The sequence below is a fragment of the Bacillus rossius genome (genome assembly GCF_032445375.1).
Source record: "Bacillus rossius redtenbacheri isolate Brsri chromosome 4 unlocalized genomic scaffold, Brsri_v3 Brsri_v3_scf4_2, whole genome shotgun sequence".
Classification (NCBI taxonomy): Eukaryota; Metazoa; Arthropoda; class Insecta; order Phasmatodea; family Bacillidae; genus Bacillus; species Bacillus rossius.
The window spans coordinates 40,079,788-40,098,055 of NW_026962011.1; the positions used below are offsets into that span (position 1 = coordinate 40,079,788).

General features: G+C 37.3%; 1 protein-coding gene across 9 annotated transcripts in view; it reads left to right on the forward strand.

Annotated features, from left to right (window-relative positions):
- LOC134542056 (piezo-type mechanosensitive ion channel component-like) overlaps positions 1–18,268 on the forward strand; it is a 182,752-nt gene that overhangs the window by 99,820 nt on the left and 64,664 nt on the right. For all 9 annotated transcript variants that reach the window (XM_063385911.1, XM_063385914.1, XM_063385918.1 and 6 more), the window contains 9 exons: positions 2,227–2,409; positions 5,317–5,410; positions 7,312–7,502; positions 9,334–9,535; positions 10,530–10,625; positions 13,767–13,932; positions 14,495–14,856; positions 16,057–16,210; positions 17,444–17,607. In XM_063385911.1, the coding sequence (XP_063241981.1) occupies positions 2,227–2,409; positions 5,317–5,410; positions 7,312–7,502; positions 9,334–9,535; positions 10,530–10,625; positions 13,767–13,932; positions 14,495–14,856; positions 16,057–16,210; positions 17,444–17,607 (1,612 nt within the window). The remainder of the gene's footprint in view (positions 1–2,226; positions 2,410–5,316; positions 5,411–7,311; positions 7,503–9,333; positions 9,536–10,529; positions 10,626–13,766; positions 13,933–14,494; positions 14,857–16,056; positions 16,211–17,443; positions 17,608–18,268) is intronic.

Sequence of the window (18,268 nt, forward strand, 5' to 3'; positions counted from 1 at the left end):
ACTAGTTTTTTATAAAACTCATTTAAATTGGGTGCTAAACATTTTTTACAAAATATTTAGACTCCTGTCTCCTTATTGTGTTTTAATTTATTTCTAGGAGTTGGCTTTGCTTTCTGAAGACTCTCATCTCAGTCTTTTCTTAGTTATGTTAATTTTTTTTAATGAATTGTATCACACTGAGCAATAAATAGTTTGATTGAAGTATGGATACATTGTATGATTGAAGTATGGATACATTGTAATTCACTTGGCCATGAGGATGCATGAAGAGTTGGTAGTAGATAATAAGACTCAGTCTCACTCGTCATGCTTTCTATCCATAACTATTATTATTTAAGGGCTGTTCTCATAAATTGAGCACATTAACTCTCTCACTCTGTATTTTTCATCCAAAATTTTTTCGCCATGTATTTATTAAATGATATTTGCAAGCTATTGTGAGTGATTGTAATCATGAGTAGAGAGGGTGAAAAATAGCATTTATTTTGGTCATTTATAGCATTTAAATATTTACTTGTAGCATTTTTATAGCATTTATTACCAATATTATAGAATTTTATAAGCGCTTCACCAACCACAGGGACATAATTTTTTCTCAGTGTAGATGCTTGGGGTATGTCCCCAGAACCAGGAATGTACTTGTTGATGTATTCCCTTACAGCTGGATCATCGATTTTTCTAAGAGGGATATTAGCCTTGAGAAACATTTTCAGAGTCTCTTCAATAAATTCAGCTTTCTCAATTTTTGCTTTTTTTTGGTTGTGCAGTGTGGTTGTTAATGTTGCCTGTCGTTTCCTGTCATCTTGCTCAGAAAATTGCTTGAGTCTGTCAATGTGACCCGATGTTTTAATATGTTTTTCCGACGTATCCTTTTTCTCCCAGTTGATGCGAAGGTTGCACTGCTTGCACATCAAAATATTTGTATCGCTAACATAAAAATGATGGCCCTTAAATTCCGATGCGCGTGTGTGTATGAAAACGGACACCTAAAAACAATTGCTGTATGGTAAAATGTGAGCACTTTATCAAAAATCCACACAAACTACACTTTGTTGACAAACAGCGTAAAAACCAACGGTAAAAACAAAGCAAAGGTTTACTGCACCGCATAGATAAGCTGCACCGTATGTGTACTGTAGCAAATGGCGCTACAGAAACACATTGAGAATCGTCAATCGATGTATCGAACGAGATTCAACGACACTACTCGTACGCAGTAACTTCGATAAGTTCATAGAGAGAATATACCGCGGCCATATTTTATTTCTCTCGTATTGTTGTGAAGTTGTTGACAATGCCGAAAAAAGTGTTGGCAGCAATTCTTTGGCAACATGGTGGCGTGGTTTGTTTCTAGAGTAAATATTAGGGTTTGATTACATGTACGTGAAAAATTAACTTTTAAAAGGTCAAATTTTCCATGAAAAATTATTGTAAAATGTATTTTTTATGTTAGTTTTGCCCGGCAAAGTGTTTACGAGACTTTTTAGTGTCAATTCGCAGGAATATGGGATTTTCGCATTTAATCGCAAGTAATTAACGAGTCACATTAATTCGCGGCTATATCGTTTTTACAATTTTTCACCCTCTCTAATCATGAGCAGTGCGTGACTACATAACATTTGGTGCATGTCTGGTTAGAAAATTTGTGGTGAGACATAGAATAAAAATCTTCAGAAATAACCCTTAAATAACAGCAATGACTATAAAATGAAATAATCAACGAGGCGACAGAGCCTAAGGGGCCCGCCTAGTCAGGGGTGTACATGTGTTAGTGAGGCGGGATGATAATGTGACGTTCGCTGGTATATCTAGCGTAGTGTTGCCTCTAAGCCCAAGGCTGTGTGTGAACTGGCGCAGTATTCTCGTTGTGCATAGGGCAACTACGAGATTTGAGCGGTAACAATAACATTAGATGACGGAGAATTGATGATAAAGGTATAATGCAAGGCCCTTGATAGCTTTCAAGAATCTGCACTTGGTGTTTCATATCTAATTTTTTTCCTAAAACACAACTTTTAGTTCTTTTCACTCTTCAAAACATGGTTTAAAAAAAAAATAATGGAAACAGAACTACTCATCCACCCTCATTGCATTCTTAAATACTTTTCGTAGGCAGACACCACTCTGATATCTATAGCAGTTTTTAAAATTGTGTGGTTTCTTGGGAAGCTGTGCGTGCCCGGGAAGGCGGGACGAAGTGTCGATCTGAAGGTGAACCAATGGCAGGTGTGCGCACTGCACTTCCTGCTGCTGCTCCTGGTGGTGGCCACGGTGTCCTTCGGGCGGAGGATCCTGCTGGTGACGACGCACGTCATCGCGGTGCTGGTGTCCTTCCTGCTGCTCGCCAAGATGATCTACCAGATAGACTTCTTCAAGCACCACGACTACAGCGTCAACTGCTCCCTGCCGGTGAATGTCCTTGCACGTTCCTGTCCGTGACCGTGCTGGATATTCCATTCTCAGTATGGTTTTAATGGGAAAACCAAATGTGAAAATGTGAAACGTGAAATACAACCCTCTAGAAAACAGGAAACACTCTACTGTACCTGTAAACTCCGAGTTATCTCAAATTGCCAGCAGCTCAGTAATGCGACAAAGGTTGATGGCCATAATCCACCCAAAAAAGTAAATCTGAATACAAGCAGCTCGACTGATGTTGATTCAAAGAATGTGCTGAACCGTAGACCACTGTAATAAAAAGATCTTTTTGCTGTAGCATGTTGCCTACCTCAAGGACTCTACGGCCCACCTGTCCGTAAATTCTGCTATCTCTTGCTAACTTAGAGGACTAAATGTACTTAAAACACAAGTGGTATAATAGCATAACAAAGCAACACCAATTTTAATTGACTTGTTGTTTGTTAAACTGTTTTGTGTTAGTAAAATTGGCTGTAGTAGCACAAATTAATAATTTTTTTGAAAAAAATGTTAGCCTTAATTCTGATTCAAGGCCTGGTCTTAAATAAATATGGTGGTTTTAGGGTGTAAGTTAATGAGCATGTGCATTGTATTTCAATGTTTCAATGGGCGCCACTATGTGGTTGGGGGTGACAGGGACCCAGTTGTGACTCTTAACTCAGGGCATTCGGTAGCCCTAGTGGGGCAAACAAGAAGACATGACCCCTTACAGTAGAGCTGTGTATAAAAGATATGGTCTGCTCTCAGCTTAGATAAGTTATGCTAGATGTTAATAAAACACATTGGCTCTCATGGCATCCCACACATCTCCAAACATCTATGCAATCCCACGTGGTCAAAGAGAAACACATGGTCCCAACAATATTAATTTATAGCACACTCCCATACTACTTAGCAGTTAACATAAAACAAAAATTATTAGATGAAATGCCCTGCGGCACAAATCAGCTTACTAAAATTCTAGTGCAGCACCCATGTGACTGGACGATACAGTCATATTAATTTTGGTCCCTCTTTATTTATGGTTACAATCCTTTAATTAAGCAGTAAGCAATGTCCCCAGGGTGCTAGGTTGTACGGTATGTGGCCTCTAGCGGTGATGAAGGTTGACCAGGGTGAGAGCTAGCTGTAGAGAGTGCTGGGAGATATCCCCACGCTAGTGCAAAGAGACAGTTTGGTCATTAAAAAATTGTGCCACATATGTTTTTAAAATAAGGCATAAAAGCTTCACATTAATGCAGTGCGGTTCTGGTGGTTGTTGTTCGGTTTTGTTCAGGAACGTTTTTACTTCGAGTTATCTGTTCTGATTTCAGCTCTTATAAAGCCAAAAAAATTTTTTAATGCTTCACAAAATATTAATGAGGTTAAATGTGTTGTAATTTAGTTATTAAAAACATTTAAAAAACATAGAAGAGGGGGGTGTACACTCTTTGCATTAACCTAAAACTTTGTTTTTTAAAGTATTTTTAAGTTAACCTCATACTTTGGAAAAGGTAGGCCAATTGTTGCTGGTTCAGCATTTTTTTGGCACTTATTTTATAAATTTTTAAATTTTAATTTTTTCTTAATAGTCTACAGTTTACTTAGTTTTAGAATGCAGTTTTTGGTGTCTGTATACTTTGCTTATGTTATAATTGGCCTTTAATGTACGAACAGCCAGAAATCGTAACTTTCCAACTGGCAAATCATGGTACCAACGATATATGAAAGGAACTGATATATGCCATGTTCTTTCAACAGTGTTTGCGTCATAACAGTTGGTATATGTATTATTTGAAATAAAATGTTTGAAGCAGCCATTTACTACGAACTTCGGGTATTCTATTTAAATATACTATGTTTTTACGAAAGCAAAAATTAAAAGAAGAAATTATGGCCACCTAAATTTGTTGAAACTAAGATGTCTTTTGATTTGTATCTAAACCCTACCCCCCCCCCCCTCCCCCCCAATACAATTCATTGTAAACTATATTCTATGATATACTTGTTTTAGGCATTATTACATCATCAGATGTCAGTCACATTGGAAGAATTTTTTTTTACCTTTCCTGCATGATAAACATATTGCTATGTGATGTAATGGAAACGTACAAAAAATACCAGATCCGAAACAGAAGATTCAAAAAGTTGGTTTCAGGTTGGGTCTTTTTAAAGGAACCGAAACCGGAACTGAAATATCTGGAACCGCGCAGGCCTACGTTCACATAATAAAAAAGTTATTAAATTGATGCAAAACCTTTAGAACAGTTTCGTTGAAAAAATATAAAAAGCATGAAATCTTATTGCCTCTTGGTTGCGTTTAGAAATGTCGGCATGGAGACAATGTAATAAATTATATGTAGTTGTATGTTTGAAATGGTTGATGAGCGTAACTGAAAAGAACATAACCCTTGGGGATGAAAAATAAACAAATTACAGTTATTAATTTTATTTTTTATCATTTAGTGTATGTGGCACTGACTAATGCACTTCCCCCAAGAAACGCCTTCCACATGGGCTGTTCAACACCGCATAGCACACGGTGCCGGGAAGTAGTGCCCTGGGCAGGGAGAAGGGGTGGGGAGTTGTGGAGTCGTATCGGGCTTCACGGCAGATGGCCCCTGGATGACGTTAAAATGTTTCATTGCTGGTTTCTCGTCACAGCCCCTGGCAGTTGGAAGACAACAGTACCGAATAGCTTCTCAAAGATTCAAAGTGCTTACTTAAATATCTACCTCCAGATGGTTAGTTCCCTCTCGTATTAAGCTGACTTATTGAAGCATTAATTGCTAATGTGCAATGCTTCTGTGATGAGGTGGTTCACTCAGGTTAATGGCTGCAATGTGGTGTGGAATTTAATCTGCGTGAATGGTAGTAAAGCAGTTGTTACAAGCCCATGATAATATATAAATTTTCCAGGGAGCAAGTGGAAACTTCAATGATGCGGAGTGGTTTGGTTTTCAAAAGAAGAATAGTGAACATTCTTTGGCGGACTTGACCAAAGGCTACATTGGTAAGTTCACTGCTGAAATATTGTTAGTGTTTAGGATTTCAAAAGTTTGTTATGGTTGTTTTCAAAGCTCTTATTTGCATTATAAATGTAGTTAAAAGATGAAATAAATTAATTTTAATTTCAAGCATTTTGCTTATATGATACTTAATCAGTTTTATTATTTTACAGTCAGTAGAGGTTTGTAGGTTCCATTTTATTTTTTTCCCATTTTTAGTGCTCTCATTTTCTTTATTTTCTGACCTTTACTTTTTGTTATTTTTTATACCTCTCTTTTGTTTTCTCTTTATTAACTGAAATTTTCTCTCTCTCGCTCTGTGGACCTATGGTTGCTGAGATTGTGAAGGTGAAATCAATAATGTTACACTGCTAACCTTTGGTGTGGCTTGTAACTTAAGCTCTGAGTCGGTATTGAAGTGGTTCAGTACCATTTAAAATATAATGCTCAGTCACTTGCAGTTGTTCTGTGTGTAGCCAGGCAGTGCAAACCCCAGTGGCATTCCAATGGTGGTGATGAGGGGCAATTTCCCCCCTTCCCCCCCCCCCCCAAATAACCCACAGATATAAATATGACTGGAAATATTAAAAAAATCCCTTTTGGCACAGTCTACAGGCATAGGGAGATTTTAAAGTACCTATTTCTTCTGAAAACATTCTGGAAACATCTATAAACTCCTAAGAAATTCTGGAACAATTTAAGAACATAAATGTACATGACATCCCATATGTTGTCTAATATTCCAAAATGATTGATAAAACATTTTCTCATAGGTATTCCATGCTTTATTCTTGAGTCATGAAGAGATGGGGGGAAATGCAAAGAAGAGTTGAAGAAAGACCAAGAAGAGATACCAAGAAGAGATGATGAAAACACAAGGAGTCATGAAGATGGTACAAGGAGAAACTATGTGCAGTCAGACGAGATTCAGAAGAACCAAGAAGAGATGAGGAACCAAAAAAAGGCAAAGAAGAACCGGGAAAAAATGCTGTCTGAACAAGTAGCTGGGAAAGCAGGAATAGAGAGGAAAAAGGAAGAAACAAGCAAACCATTTGAAGGTAGTGAGCAATACTCTCAAGAGTTTTGGGCCTGTCCAAGGCAATGATCACCAATCCCTGATACTTAAAAATGTTTATTCGCAAGTCACTCAGTGGACGGCAAGTGACACAGCGTGTGATGCCAGTGGTCGTCAGGGCTCCCAGCCAGCTCTGAACCTGGCACTTGTTGCTGTCCTATCTGCGTTCGTAACAATATTTTATGGTGTCGCAATAAATTACAACAGATTTGTTAGCGTATATGGAACGAAAATTATGATTTTTTTTTATTTACAGCCCTGTTTATTTTCAACCCTTTTGAAGGAATGGTTTGTCTTATCAAAAATAGTTTCAGACAAAAGTTTTATTTTAAAAATTATAAGATTTATAAAAAATTGGGACGGATTCAATTGTGTGACTTCTAAGGAAGTTATGAATTTTTTTTTGTTCTCCAACTCTTTCTTTCCACCCCTTTCAGCTATGGTTGGTCATATCAAAAATTATTTCAGACATAAGTTTTAAAAATTTTTTATGCGGTTTACAAACTTCCTGTATGGATGTAATAGTGTGTATATTAAAAGAGTTTTAATTTTCTTCTTCTTTCAAATCTTCAAAAATGGTGCGTGCTATTGATAAGATTCACTCTTATCATTATAATACATCGAAAAGAGTATAACTAAAAAAAAATCACTTTTCAAGTTTACATAAATGAGTTAAAATAACCTTAAAGGATGTTATTTTCAAAATTTCGTACCCCCCATTTAAGTGGGAGGTATTTCATGCCTACCACTCAAAACCCTTCGCTTATCCCCTGGGCTCCCCCCGAGATTGAAAGCTGGGTGTGTCCCTCACGTCTGCTGTGTGTGTGTCAGGGATGATAGTGCTGGCGACAGTTCTGTCGGTCGTCGACATCAGGCAGATGTACGTGCGGCACGTGAGGGGCCAGGGTCTCGCCCGGCCCTTGGTCCTCTTCCCGAACACCAGGCGGGAGAACGCAGACGACAGCATCAGGTCTTGCTTGAAGTACCTTCTGAACTACGGCTTTTACAAATTTGGCATCGAGGTGAGCTCAGACTCCATTCTCCAGTGTCCCTCTTAATTTATGATAACTTCATATTTTGTTTGATATGCAAGCATTCAACGGGCGTTTATCAAATGCTGCAAAAAAAAAAAACCCTAATGTTTGGATACATTTTTACTGTAGCCTGAGAAGTGAATTTGATCTGCTATTCTAACAAACCATGTTGCTTTTTTTTTTTTTTAATTTTATCATCCTTACTATTTAAATTCTACCACGACGCCTCCCCTTCATTTGTTGTTCTGTCCCAAATATTTTCAACACATATTCATCAAATGTAATGGGTTTAAAAATTTGCTCAATTATTTGTTACATCCATTATATTACAGACGCAAGGGAGGGAGATGTTAAAATTTCAGAAATAGCACTTAAATATTAGTATTGATGGTAAAATAAAAAAAATTTACATGGCATATGAAAGAGAGCCTTAACTGACTTTCAGTTAGTTGAATTTTTGCGGGTGTTGTACAGTTGGTATGCTTATCTATTTGTGATGCAAGAAATAGCTACAGAACCACTACATGTAGATTAAAGACTATTGGAAATAGCATCACTGCTTTAGGTGGGCCTGTGCTAGTGCTTTACGGGCCCTGCCTTCCAGTAGCTGTCTCGGACAATTAGACCTGGTGGCTGTTGCAGTTGGTATAGTTGAGATGTTAAGTTGGCCAACCTAATAAAAAAACATGTAGCATGTCGTGATGGCAGCCCAAGCTGCTTTCAGTACTATACTGTATTGTTTTTAACATGTATTGAGTAGTAATAAACAAGTGAAGCTTATATATAGTTATTAAAATAACTAAAGTGAACCATACAACTTGAACAGTGTGGCAAGGGTGCAATAAGAGTGACTCTGGCGTGAGCTTCAAGTGCCCCACACAAGGCACCAAACTGGTGTGCGGTCCTTTTGTCTCACTGCAAACAGCCATGGGACCATTTTAGTATATTACAAATGACAAATGACGAAGGATTGTTACGTTGTATGTGTGGCCCGGCTAAGCACACATAGAAACGAAACAAAACAAACAAAGACAAACAATGTTCCTTAGGAATTTTTCAGTACGATGGTTGCGTTCTACGTTATTTGGAAATAACAGAGTTTATTTAATTACCTTTGTTTATTTCTTTTCAAAAAAAAATGTTTTTTGTCATCATTACATGGCCTCAGTACACAATTTTACAAATGAATTTAGTTAGAAAACTTTGTTACTTGCACAGTTTTTTGTCTTTTCTTATACAAATTTTTACGATGTATTTGAATTTTGATAGGATGCGGTCCAAATACATACCACAGCACCATACATCTTGCCGTTGACGGTCGAGGAGTCTTGTCACTCGCCAAAGAAAAAAAAAAAAATATTTTAGTAATGTCCCTACAGAACTCAAGGTACCGTTGATCGCGGATCGGAATCACACGAAGTCGGGCCGATGCCGACGCCTAGGGCCTAAATTTCTAGTTACATTGTCCAAAGATAAAGAATTTAGGTTAAAAAAATACGGCCTGGCACGTATTGGTTTTTGGTTTTCATTTTCATGCAGAGAATGAAACAGCTGTGTAAGAAAATGTGTATAAAACAAAAAAACTTGTACATAGCAAAATCTCATTGTAGTCCATATATATATACACACACATATTCATACATACTTCTGATGTAGGGTCAGGTTAAAAGTTTAACAAGATAATTATTATGTACCTAATGTGTGTTTTCCGTTATTTTGACATTGGTTCTTTCTTAAAAGGGGTTGTGAATACTCTCGTAAAAACAAATACTTGTAATTATAAACAATCATGATACATACTCTAATTTCATTGTTTTAGATTTGCCTGGTGATGCTGGTGATCCTGATTGCTTCGCGAATGGATGTGTACGCTGTTCTTTATGCGTTCTGGCTCGGAGCTCTGTTCTCTCTGAAGCGCGAGATCCTGGCCAAAGTGTGGCCGATCTTCCAAGTTTTCATAATTATATTCATTCCCATTCAGTATGCCATGGCGGTCGGCTTGCCTCCAGGGCTGTGCAAAGGTAAGGCACTGCTGTGTATTTACGTATGTTCTTTGTCCTTGAGTAATTATTTAGTCAGTCTTTTTGAGTTTATCCAAAGTACTAAGTTATTTGAACAGAATGATTTTAAAAAATGGGACAAAATTTTTTATTTTCTTTTGGAAAAAATTTAAATACGTTTTTCATAAAAGTTGGGTACAAGTGGCTTGGTTCTCATATTTTGCCTCTTTATTTCCAATTTTAAGTAAATATTTTTGTTTAATTTTTATGCATAACTATACTATAGAAGGTACTTAATGAAGCTTTGCATTGCTCATTTAAAATAGTATTATTCTAAGTTATGCCAGGCAGCTATTGTTATGGGTGCAGTGGTTGGCATCCATGGCAGACAGTCGGTGTGATGTGAGATGTTATGCTGTATGATGTGTATCAGTTATTAAAAGATGAAATAAATTACAGATGAAACAGCTATACAGCTATAGTTTATACCTTGATATTACCATTACACCAAATGGACTAAGGGTGTGTTTGAATTGGTTAGTTTGTAATTTATTTGTTAAGTTTGATTTGAGTTGAATTCATCATCTACTAATTTCACAATCACAATAATTGATGGGTGTGTTTAATATAAAACATAAAAAATATATATTTAAAGAGTTTCAGAGTTAAAATCTGGTGCTATTTCATTAAACCAATATTTCAAATGCTTCAACTGCAACTCTTCTAAGTCTGTATAATTTCACCAGTTAATGTTTGTTGAAATATTATTAAAATAATATTTAAGCTGTATACCTTTGCTTACAATTCTAAAATTTATTTTCATCAACAAACTTAAATCATAAGTTAAAATTTAATTAATAATATGTATACATTGTTTGTTTTAAAGTTTATACCAACGTACAAATGTTGTAATTTTGTATTTTTGCAAGTGTTGTATTTTAAAACCAGGTCAAGTGTTTGTACAAAACTTTGTCTACAAAATCTGCCATTTGGAACATACCCCTTGGTGTTTCAGATTATCCTTGGTACAAGTCGGACACTCTGCGTCGTCTGCAAGATTGGCTGTACTTGCCGGACCCTTTGCATCCTCCATCCGCCCGCAAACTTATTTGTGAGTACAGTTTCATGGTTTTTTAACTACTTGGATATTATTAGATTTACTATGAAATAACCGTTGATGGCTCATTATTTAGTCACTTTAACGTCCATTGTGCACAAATTATCCTTTTCAGTCCCATGCCAGAAAGATGGAGAAATTATTACAATTAAGATCCTTGCATGTTAAGTTATTTGTTTTTTGTAGAAATATCCAGTTTCCTGGCAATTAAATAAAAGTAGCATTATTTAGCTGATGTCCCAGTGGTTTTAGGGGTTTTATTAAAATATGTAGCCTCATTCGGTTACATTGGGTGCCACTATATAGAAGGGCATGTGGACCCGGCGGAGACTCTGTGTAACAGGGCCGTGATGTGATCTGTGTGGGTGCGAGACTCAAAGTTTCCCTTATCATCCAACCACAGGACATGGCTCGCTATGTGCGTCGAACAAAACGTGGTTGCTCAAATATACCTGGTAAGATAGCATTTATTGATGCAGCTCTTGTACACATTAGTAGTTAACGTTACAGAATACGGTAGTTGAAACATATCAAAAAGCCCATCGCATGGAATTGGAAAAACTTCTGGTCCAGGTCACCTCGTGGCCTGGACTAAGGTTAGCGTTTGTCATTAAAGTTCATGAAATCCGTAAACTGATAAATAATTACTTAGTTTAGCAGTCTGCCGCCCAAAGACAAAAAGGTTTAAATATATATTTATATAAGTGGTGGATGTAACAGATCAGTTAATACAAAGTTGTAGGTTTCGGGGTGTGGCAAGCGTTCTTCTTCTCAAGTCTGGTGGGAGTGCAGCGGACAATAGCTGCAGGAAGTGTCCAATCACTGATCTGGAAAAACTAGTTGATTTCAAATGCATGGTGAAGGTGAAACAAAATAAGCCCTTCAATAGCAACTAAAAAAAAAAAAAAAAATACATAGAATCTGTTACAATAATATAATTAAGTTACTGCATCAATTAGATTTAAAAAAAAAAAAAAAAAAAAAAGATATTTCATAACAGGGTGGATTACCAAATCCCACAAGTATAACACTGCTTCATCCTTGTTATTTACATGCTGAAAAGGAAAAAAAAAACACACTCGGGGTGGTAAATTAAAAAAAAATGGCAATACAGTAAAGCCTTTTTGTTGCGACCCCATTTATTGCGACCACCTCTATTACAACCCGATTTCGAGGAACCGTGAAAAAATTGCTGAAAATCCGAAGAAAATCGGACAGAAAATAAGTTTCTTGTGGTGAGTAGCGTGTTACTGCGTTTCTCTTGCCGAGTGCTGTACTGCCGTAGGCAGCGCATATCTAAAAATAGATACCACTTCCTGTCGACCGCTGTCAGCGCTTAACAACTCCCATTCCACGTCCGTTTGCCGGCAGGGTGAAGATAAAGGTTTTTGTGGCAACGTGTTTACGTTACTATCGGTTGAAAATGTTTGCTTAGTTTTTGAAGTCCGATTTGGTATATTTTCTGGCTTAAAATTATGAACTATTGTTGATGACTTATGCAGGTTTTTTTTCCGATTTGGTGTATTATGACTTAATAAATAAAATACTTACCATTAAATATTAATTACTATTAATACAATGCAGGAAAAACCCTCCGGCCGCAGCGTGTGAACATGGTAGTCTGCCACTCGCTCGCCCTTGCTCACCCTCTCCCCGTACCGTGCGCTGCGGCCAATCTCGGATGCTGCTTGTACTTGTTAACAATCACGTTATCTGCTTCATTTTATCGAGAGTAAAAATATATTAAAACTGTCAACAAATTGATAAAAGCTTTGTGTCTGCAAAACAGGGCACAACACTGGCCCGCCAGTTGTTTTCATTCAAAACGTGGCTAAAGAACTTGCATGGATCAGTCTGAAAACATCCGGCAATACGTGTGGGTTATAAGGAATCTTGTTATGAATTGAGATGTTATGTTTTTCGAGTAGATATACACAGCGACCGACTGGATGCACGCCCGCCTCGACTTGTTTTAATTGCCGTAGCGATGTTTATTTTGACAGCTCAAGCAATTATCTTTTCCCATGGGTTGATAGAAAAAGGTCGCTTCACCCAGCATAAAAAAAAGGCTATGCCACTTATTGCCCACCCAGGAAAAACACTGGCTGCCGTCTGTCTCCCCCACATTTATCTGGTTAGCCTTGAAGAATGTTAACGAGGGGAGGGAGGGGTGAGCTTATGCGTCATGAAGCCGCTGCCGCCAGCCAGCCGGGCAAGCTTAGTGTGCGCCCACTCGCGTTGCAGAGCCTACAGCTGCCATATTTTAAAAGGAAATGTCCCATTATTTTTGTTATTCTTACATGAACATTATTGGAAGTATTAAAGCCGACACAAAAATCTGCTGTGTGTTAAAATTAACAGATTTTAATGATCTTTCATTTCACTTTTTTATTATTTTTTTTCTGATTTTCACATTTTGGTCAAAATGTCCAATTTTTTGACGGTTCCCGAGAATGTATTCGTAAAATCACTGCTTCGTTAAATCCGGGGTTCGTGACATGTAAACTAACCAGTAAAATAAACTGTCTTTTGACATATTTTCTTTAGAGGTGGCCTGTAGGGCGACGGACTTGTCATGAAGGTTGAAGTGGGTTTAAAGCAAAGCCGTCTAGCATTGTGAGTGACAGCATCCTGCCATTATACGGCTGGTTTCTTAGCGAGTATCGGTTTGGGAAGGGGGGTTGAAATCAACTGAAAATTTCGGAAAACATCTATTACGACCCCCCCTCTATTACGACCCTATTCCTGGTAACCGTGAGGGGTCGTTTCAGAGAGGTTTGACTGTATATATTAGGATAATGTTCAAGGGGACGTGGCATTGGGTTGGCATCACAAATATGTTGCACACGCACACACGCTTTGGCGGGAGGATTAAACACTGCTCGGTGGGGGAAAGGGTGACCGTTGGCGAGTCACATCGGGCTCGTAAGAGAGGTGTAGACCCTGGTCGACATCATAGCATATGATGGTGCGTGTTCTCTTATTCCACTAAGGTCATTGTTAGCACTGTGTCATAGTTCTGCTAACAGTTAACAGGGCACCAGCAGCTATTATGGAACTTCCTCTCTAGTTTCTATGGTTAACATGAAACCAATGGAATTGTTTCAGTTTGTTGTTTGCTTGTTTATTTCACAGGTGACTTCCTACTGCTACTCTTCGTGTGTAGACAGAGGATAGTGTTCTACATAGAGAAGATACACATCAATCAGGAATACCCGGGTGGGAGCAACAGAGATATTGAGAAGGAAGTTGAAGAACCTAGTTTCAAAAATTCTGTCCCAGACTTTGTGACATACACAAGGTAACATTTTAAAATAATTAATTAATTTTTAAAAATTAGTTTAGTAATAAGATTTTAGTTAAATGCAAATTGTGAAGTAGTTATTTAATTGCTATGTGTTTGTTTTTAATGTAACTATTATAGAAGTCCATGTTTATTACTTTATCATGGAATTGATAATGTCATTTTGTAGGAGACATACTATGTAACATCTTTAATTTGCCTGATTATTTACAGAATGTTTTAACTTCGATTTACATATGAATAAGGAAAATGTTGTGTATAATAATACAAACTGTAAAATTAGGAATGATTTAAAAAATATATATATATATATAGGTTTTCCTGTGTTGAAAAACAAAATGCTCAAGGATTGTGATAGATGAAATATATGCGCGAGCGTGCGCTGGGATGTTTCGACATGTAGGACGGATAAAGAGCAATCTATTGTCTGGTGAATGCCAGGTTATAATAAGCTTTCTCTGCTGTTAATATGTGCTTTAGAGGTACATGGTGTTCATTTTAAAACAGCTGTTTATATAATTTTGGGCAATCACGTTGGTGGTTCTGTCTCTTGTTGCAGATCGTGGCTGGACGTGCTGAAGTTCGTGACGTTCCAGATCTTCCTGTGGGTGACGCTGGGGCTGGTGTTCCTGGCCGGGACGAACAGGGTGAACGTATTCTCGATCGGCTACCTGGTCGGCACGTTCATCTTCCTGTGGCGCGGGGAGGAGACCTACCTCATGCCGCTGGGGAGGATCGTCAAGTGCTGGAACGTGCTGCTCGGCTACAACGTGTCTGTGATCGTCATCAAGGCCTGGCTGCAGATCGTGGGCTGCGTATTCATCAAGCACGCGCTGCGCTCGGCCTGCTGGGCCGTGCAGCTTCTCGGCATAGGCTGCGTCCGGAAAATAGACTTCCTCCCGGGCAGCCCCGCTGCTAAAGGTGGTTTAGTTTTTATCTGATTATAATCCAAATTATTATGATTTTAAAAAATATTCATTGTACCTTACTACTTCTTTGTAATATTTACTGTTTTATGTTGGAAATGTAATCTTGGAAGAATTTCTTTAATCTTAAACTGCTCATACAAGAAGGTTTTAATTCTGAAGTATTTGTATTTAAATTTTATTGGGTATATAAACCTTTCTGTTTTCAAACTCAGCTAAATGCATAAAATTATCACTACAAAAAAAATGTGAATACAGCCTGACACTAAATACATCCTGACATACAGCCCGACACTGTGTTTAGCTGGATAGGCCACGCCCTCCAAAAAGCCTCACACCCATAGTATTTTGATCAAAACAAAAAAAAATAGTCAGTAATTATTCAGTTGTAATAATATAATTGCTTTTAAGGGTTTTTTGTAAACATAATGGTATTCTCGGTACGGGTGTTGAGGTCTGATGATTATTGTTTTAAGCACTCTTTATTCTACCGCAGGAGTACTATTAAATGTCTAAATATTTACCCTAAAAATATTTTTGTAAATACAATTCTCTAAAGATATCAGGCAGTAAATATTTTATTTAGGGATCAACTGTGATAGGTAACATGTTTACCGTGATACAAGGCAAAATATTCATGAATGTTAAATGGTTAGCGACCGTAGCTATTGTGTTTACCGCAGTGAAGCTCCATTAACATCCCCACCAAAATTATGTTAAAAAAAATTATAACAAAATAAATGGAGGAATTTCTGAAGTACATAAAAAATAAATTTTCACATTTCAAATAAAATTTTATTGCAGTACAGAACACACCATCACTCAGAACTCCAGTTACGTATACGACATTCCACTGCAAATTACTTTCTTCCAACAGCACATTTCCCCCATTTTCCCCATTTCCTGAGCCTTTTTAATAATTTTAATTTTGTTTTTCAAGCAACTGTAAATGATGGCAACTGCAACTTCTTTCTCACAGAAACACACACAAACAACGTGCTAGATGTCCGTCGTCCATTAAGCAGTAGCAGGTTAGCCAACCTTGGAGCTTGGTGGAACTTGTGCTGTGCAGCGTTGCCGTGCTGCATCGTCGAGCATCGTGCTTCTTCAACGTACATTTTCCAAAAAAAAATTAGTGCGTGGGTTGTTTGGGTAAATGTGGTAGGTGTTATTTTTTTGTTATGTTTGCCTCCAGACATGGCAGTGTGCAGCGTGCCTGTCGACCACGTTGGGCTGGCCTGGGATGCCGTCTGCTTCACGGCTCTCGTCTTCATGAGGCGATTGTTCTGCAGTTATTACTTTGTGCACATGGTCAACGAAACAAAGGCCATGACTGTACTTGCCTCCAGGTTGGTATCCACCCCGTTTTCTCCTCTGTGCATTTCTTTGCAATCGGTGGCATTCCTGACTACTCCTAAAATACTAGGGATAATGGTGTTAAAAACTTTAATATTTTGAATGCTCTTTTACCATAATGTATTGGACTGAAATTATTTTTGAAACCTTGTGACCTTTGAATTCATGTCATGTTTTCTTTTAGGACATCAACCATGAGCATAAATTAAAAAAACAGCATAAAATGTTTTTCTCTCGATAATATTCCTAGGACTGCTTAATGTTGGGAGTGTACGATTCTTCAGAATATCAAAGTCAAACTTAAGACTAATTTTCTTTGAATTTGGCTTCTAGAAAGTTCTAAAATGTTACAGTCTTACTGTCCAGAATATGCTTTAAAAAAAGGAAAAAAAAAAAAAAAAATAAAAATTAAATGACAGTAATTTTAATGATCAAGCAAATTATAGTGAAAAAAAATAAAACACATTACATTCAGATTTATATAACACCTAACCCATATTAATAATATTATTAAAGCACAAACAATATGTCTTAAATGACTATACATAATTGAAGAAACATGAGTTTAAATTAGTTATGAAAAATTAAAAAAAAACTTCATCAAAATAACACATTCTCATTTTAAAGTGTTATTGATAGCAGGGGGCGGGTATTATGCTATTTTACAATTTGGGCTTGATTTACTTATATTTCAAAAAAAAATTTACTAAAAAAATAACAATCTTTTCTTTTGAATCCTCAGTAATAGTCAGTTTTTAAATTTCAGGAATTTTTTTACAGAATCTTGATTACAATAGTGACATGTGAGATTTTAATCTCAGAAATTCCAAGTGTTTTAATAGAAGCTTATTGTATATTCAGGTTGATCCAAAATTGGTTTTGCCTTAAATTCAAGTCTTCTTGTATCCAGTTTTATTGTATATTCAAGCTCAAATTATACTCAAGATAATATGTATTCATGGGGCTAACTTATATTTGTATGGTTATATTTTATTTCTGGTTATCGTGTATTCCACATAGTTTTAGATGTGAATTGTCTTATATTTGGTCAGAAGTTTTGTTACACTAAGTCATTTTAAAATATAAGGTACCTTATAATCCAACCACTGAACCTCACAGTCAGAAGATAATGCCTTGATCCTTCATGTAAGTTGTCTTGTGTTGGAGTTGCATTTTGTGTTGCAGTTGTGTTAGAACTATCAAGCAGTGTTGTATGTTCGTTTCAGGGGGGCAGAACTTATAGAAGAATTGCGTGTGAAGCGAATAGTTGAACAACAAGACCAGGAGCACCAAATACTAGAGAAAATAAAAATGAAGATGGAGCGCATCAAAGCAACGCAGCAAAAAATTCATGGCTCAAGGTTCAAAGAACCGGCTCATCATTTTGAAGGCAAGTGATGTAATGTTGAAGAATCATGTCACTGTGCTCGCCATTTTCTCGTCATTTCATTCCGTGAGGGATGTTAGGTTGGTGTTTAGGTGTTGGCAGCCTGTGCAACAGTCCTGCCTAGCTGTTGTGATGAGGTATTGTTGCAGTTAGTTGCTGAGGTGTCAGCAAGGATGCAGTGTTTGTGGTAATGTCCCCAGGAGAGATATACACTGAGTGTAATTTGAAGCATGGATGCCGGTGGTGCAGTGGTCAGACACTGGACTGGCATCATAGAGAACCTGGGTTCCAGCCACCCTGATTCTGGTTTTCTGTGGTTTCCCAAAATAATTCTAGTCAAATGCTGAGATAGTTCCTCACGTTAGAGCACTACCAGGAACTATCCCATTTACTGTTCTGAGTCATGTTATGTTACCATCTCTACATCACCTCGCTATTCACGAGTCTATTATTGAAAAATATACAGTTAATAAAATAATTTTGATAAAATGATAAAAAATTAAAAATGATTGGATTTTGGTTACTTCCGTAATTATATAATTGATGATGTTAGTGTAGTATATATAGTATTTTTTTTACCCACACGTCCTCCAGACACTTGTAAGAATGGTCACACGTGTCTGCAGTAGAGGGCAGGTGTAGGTGGTGAGGGTGTAGCGTGAGG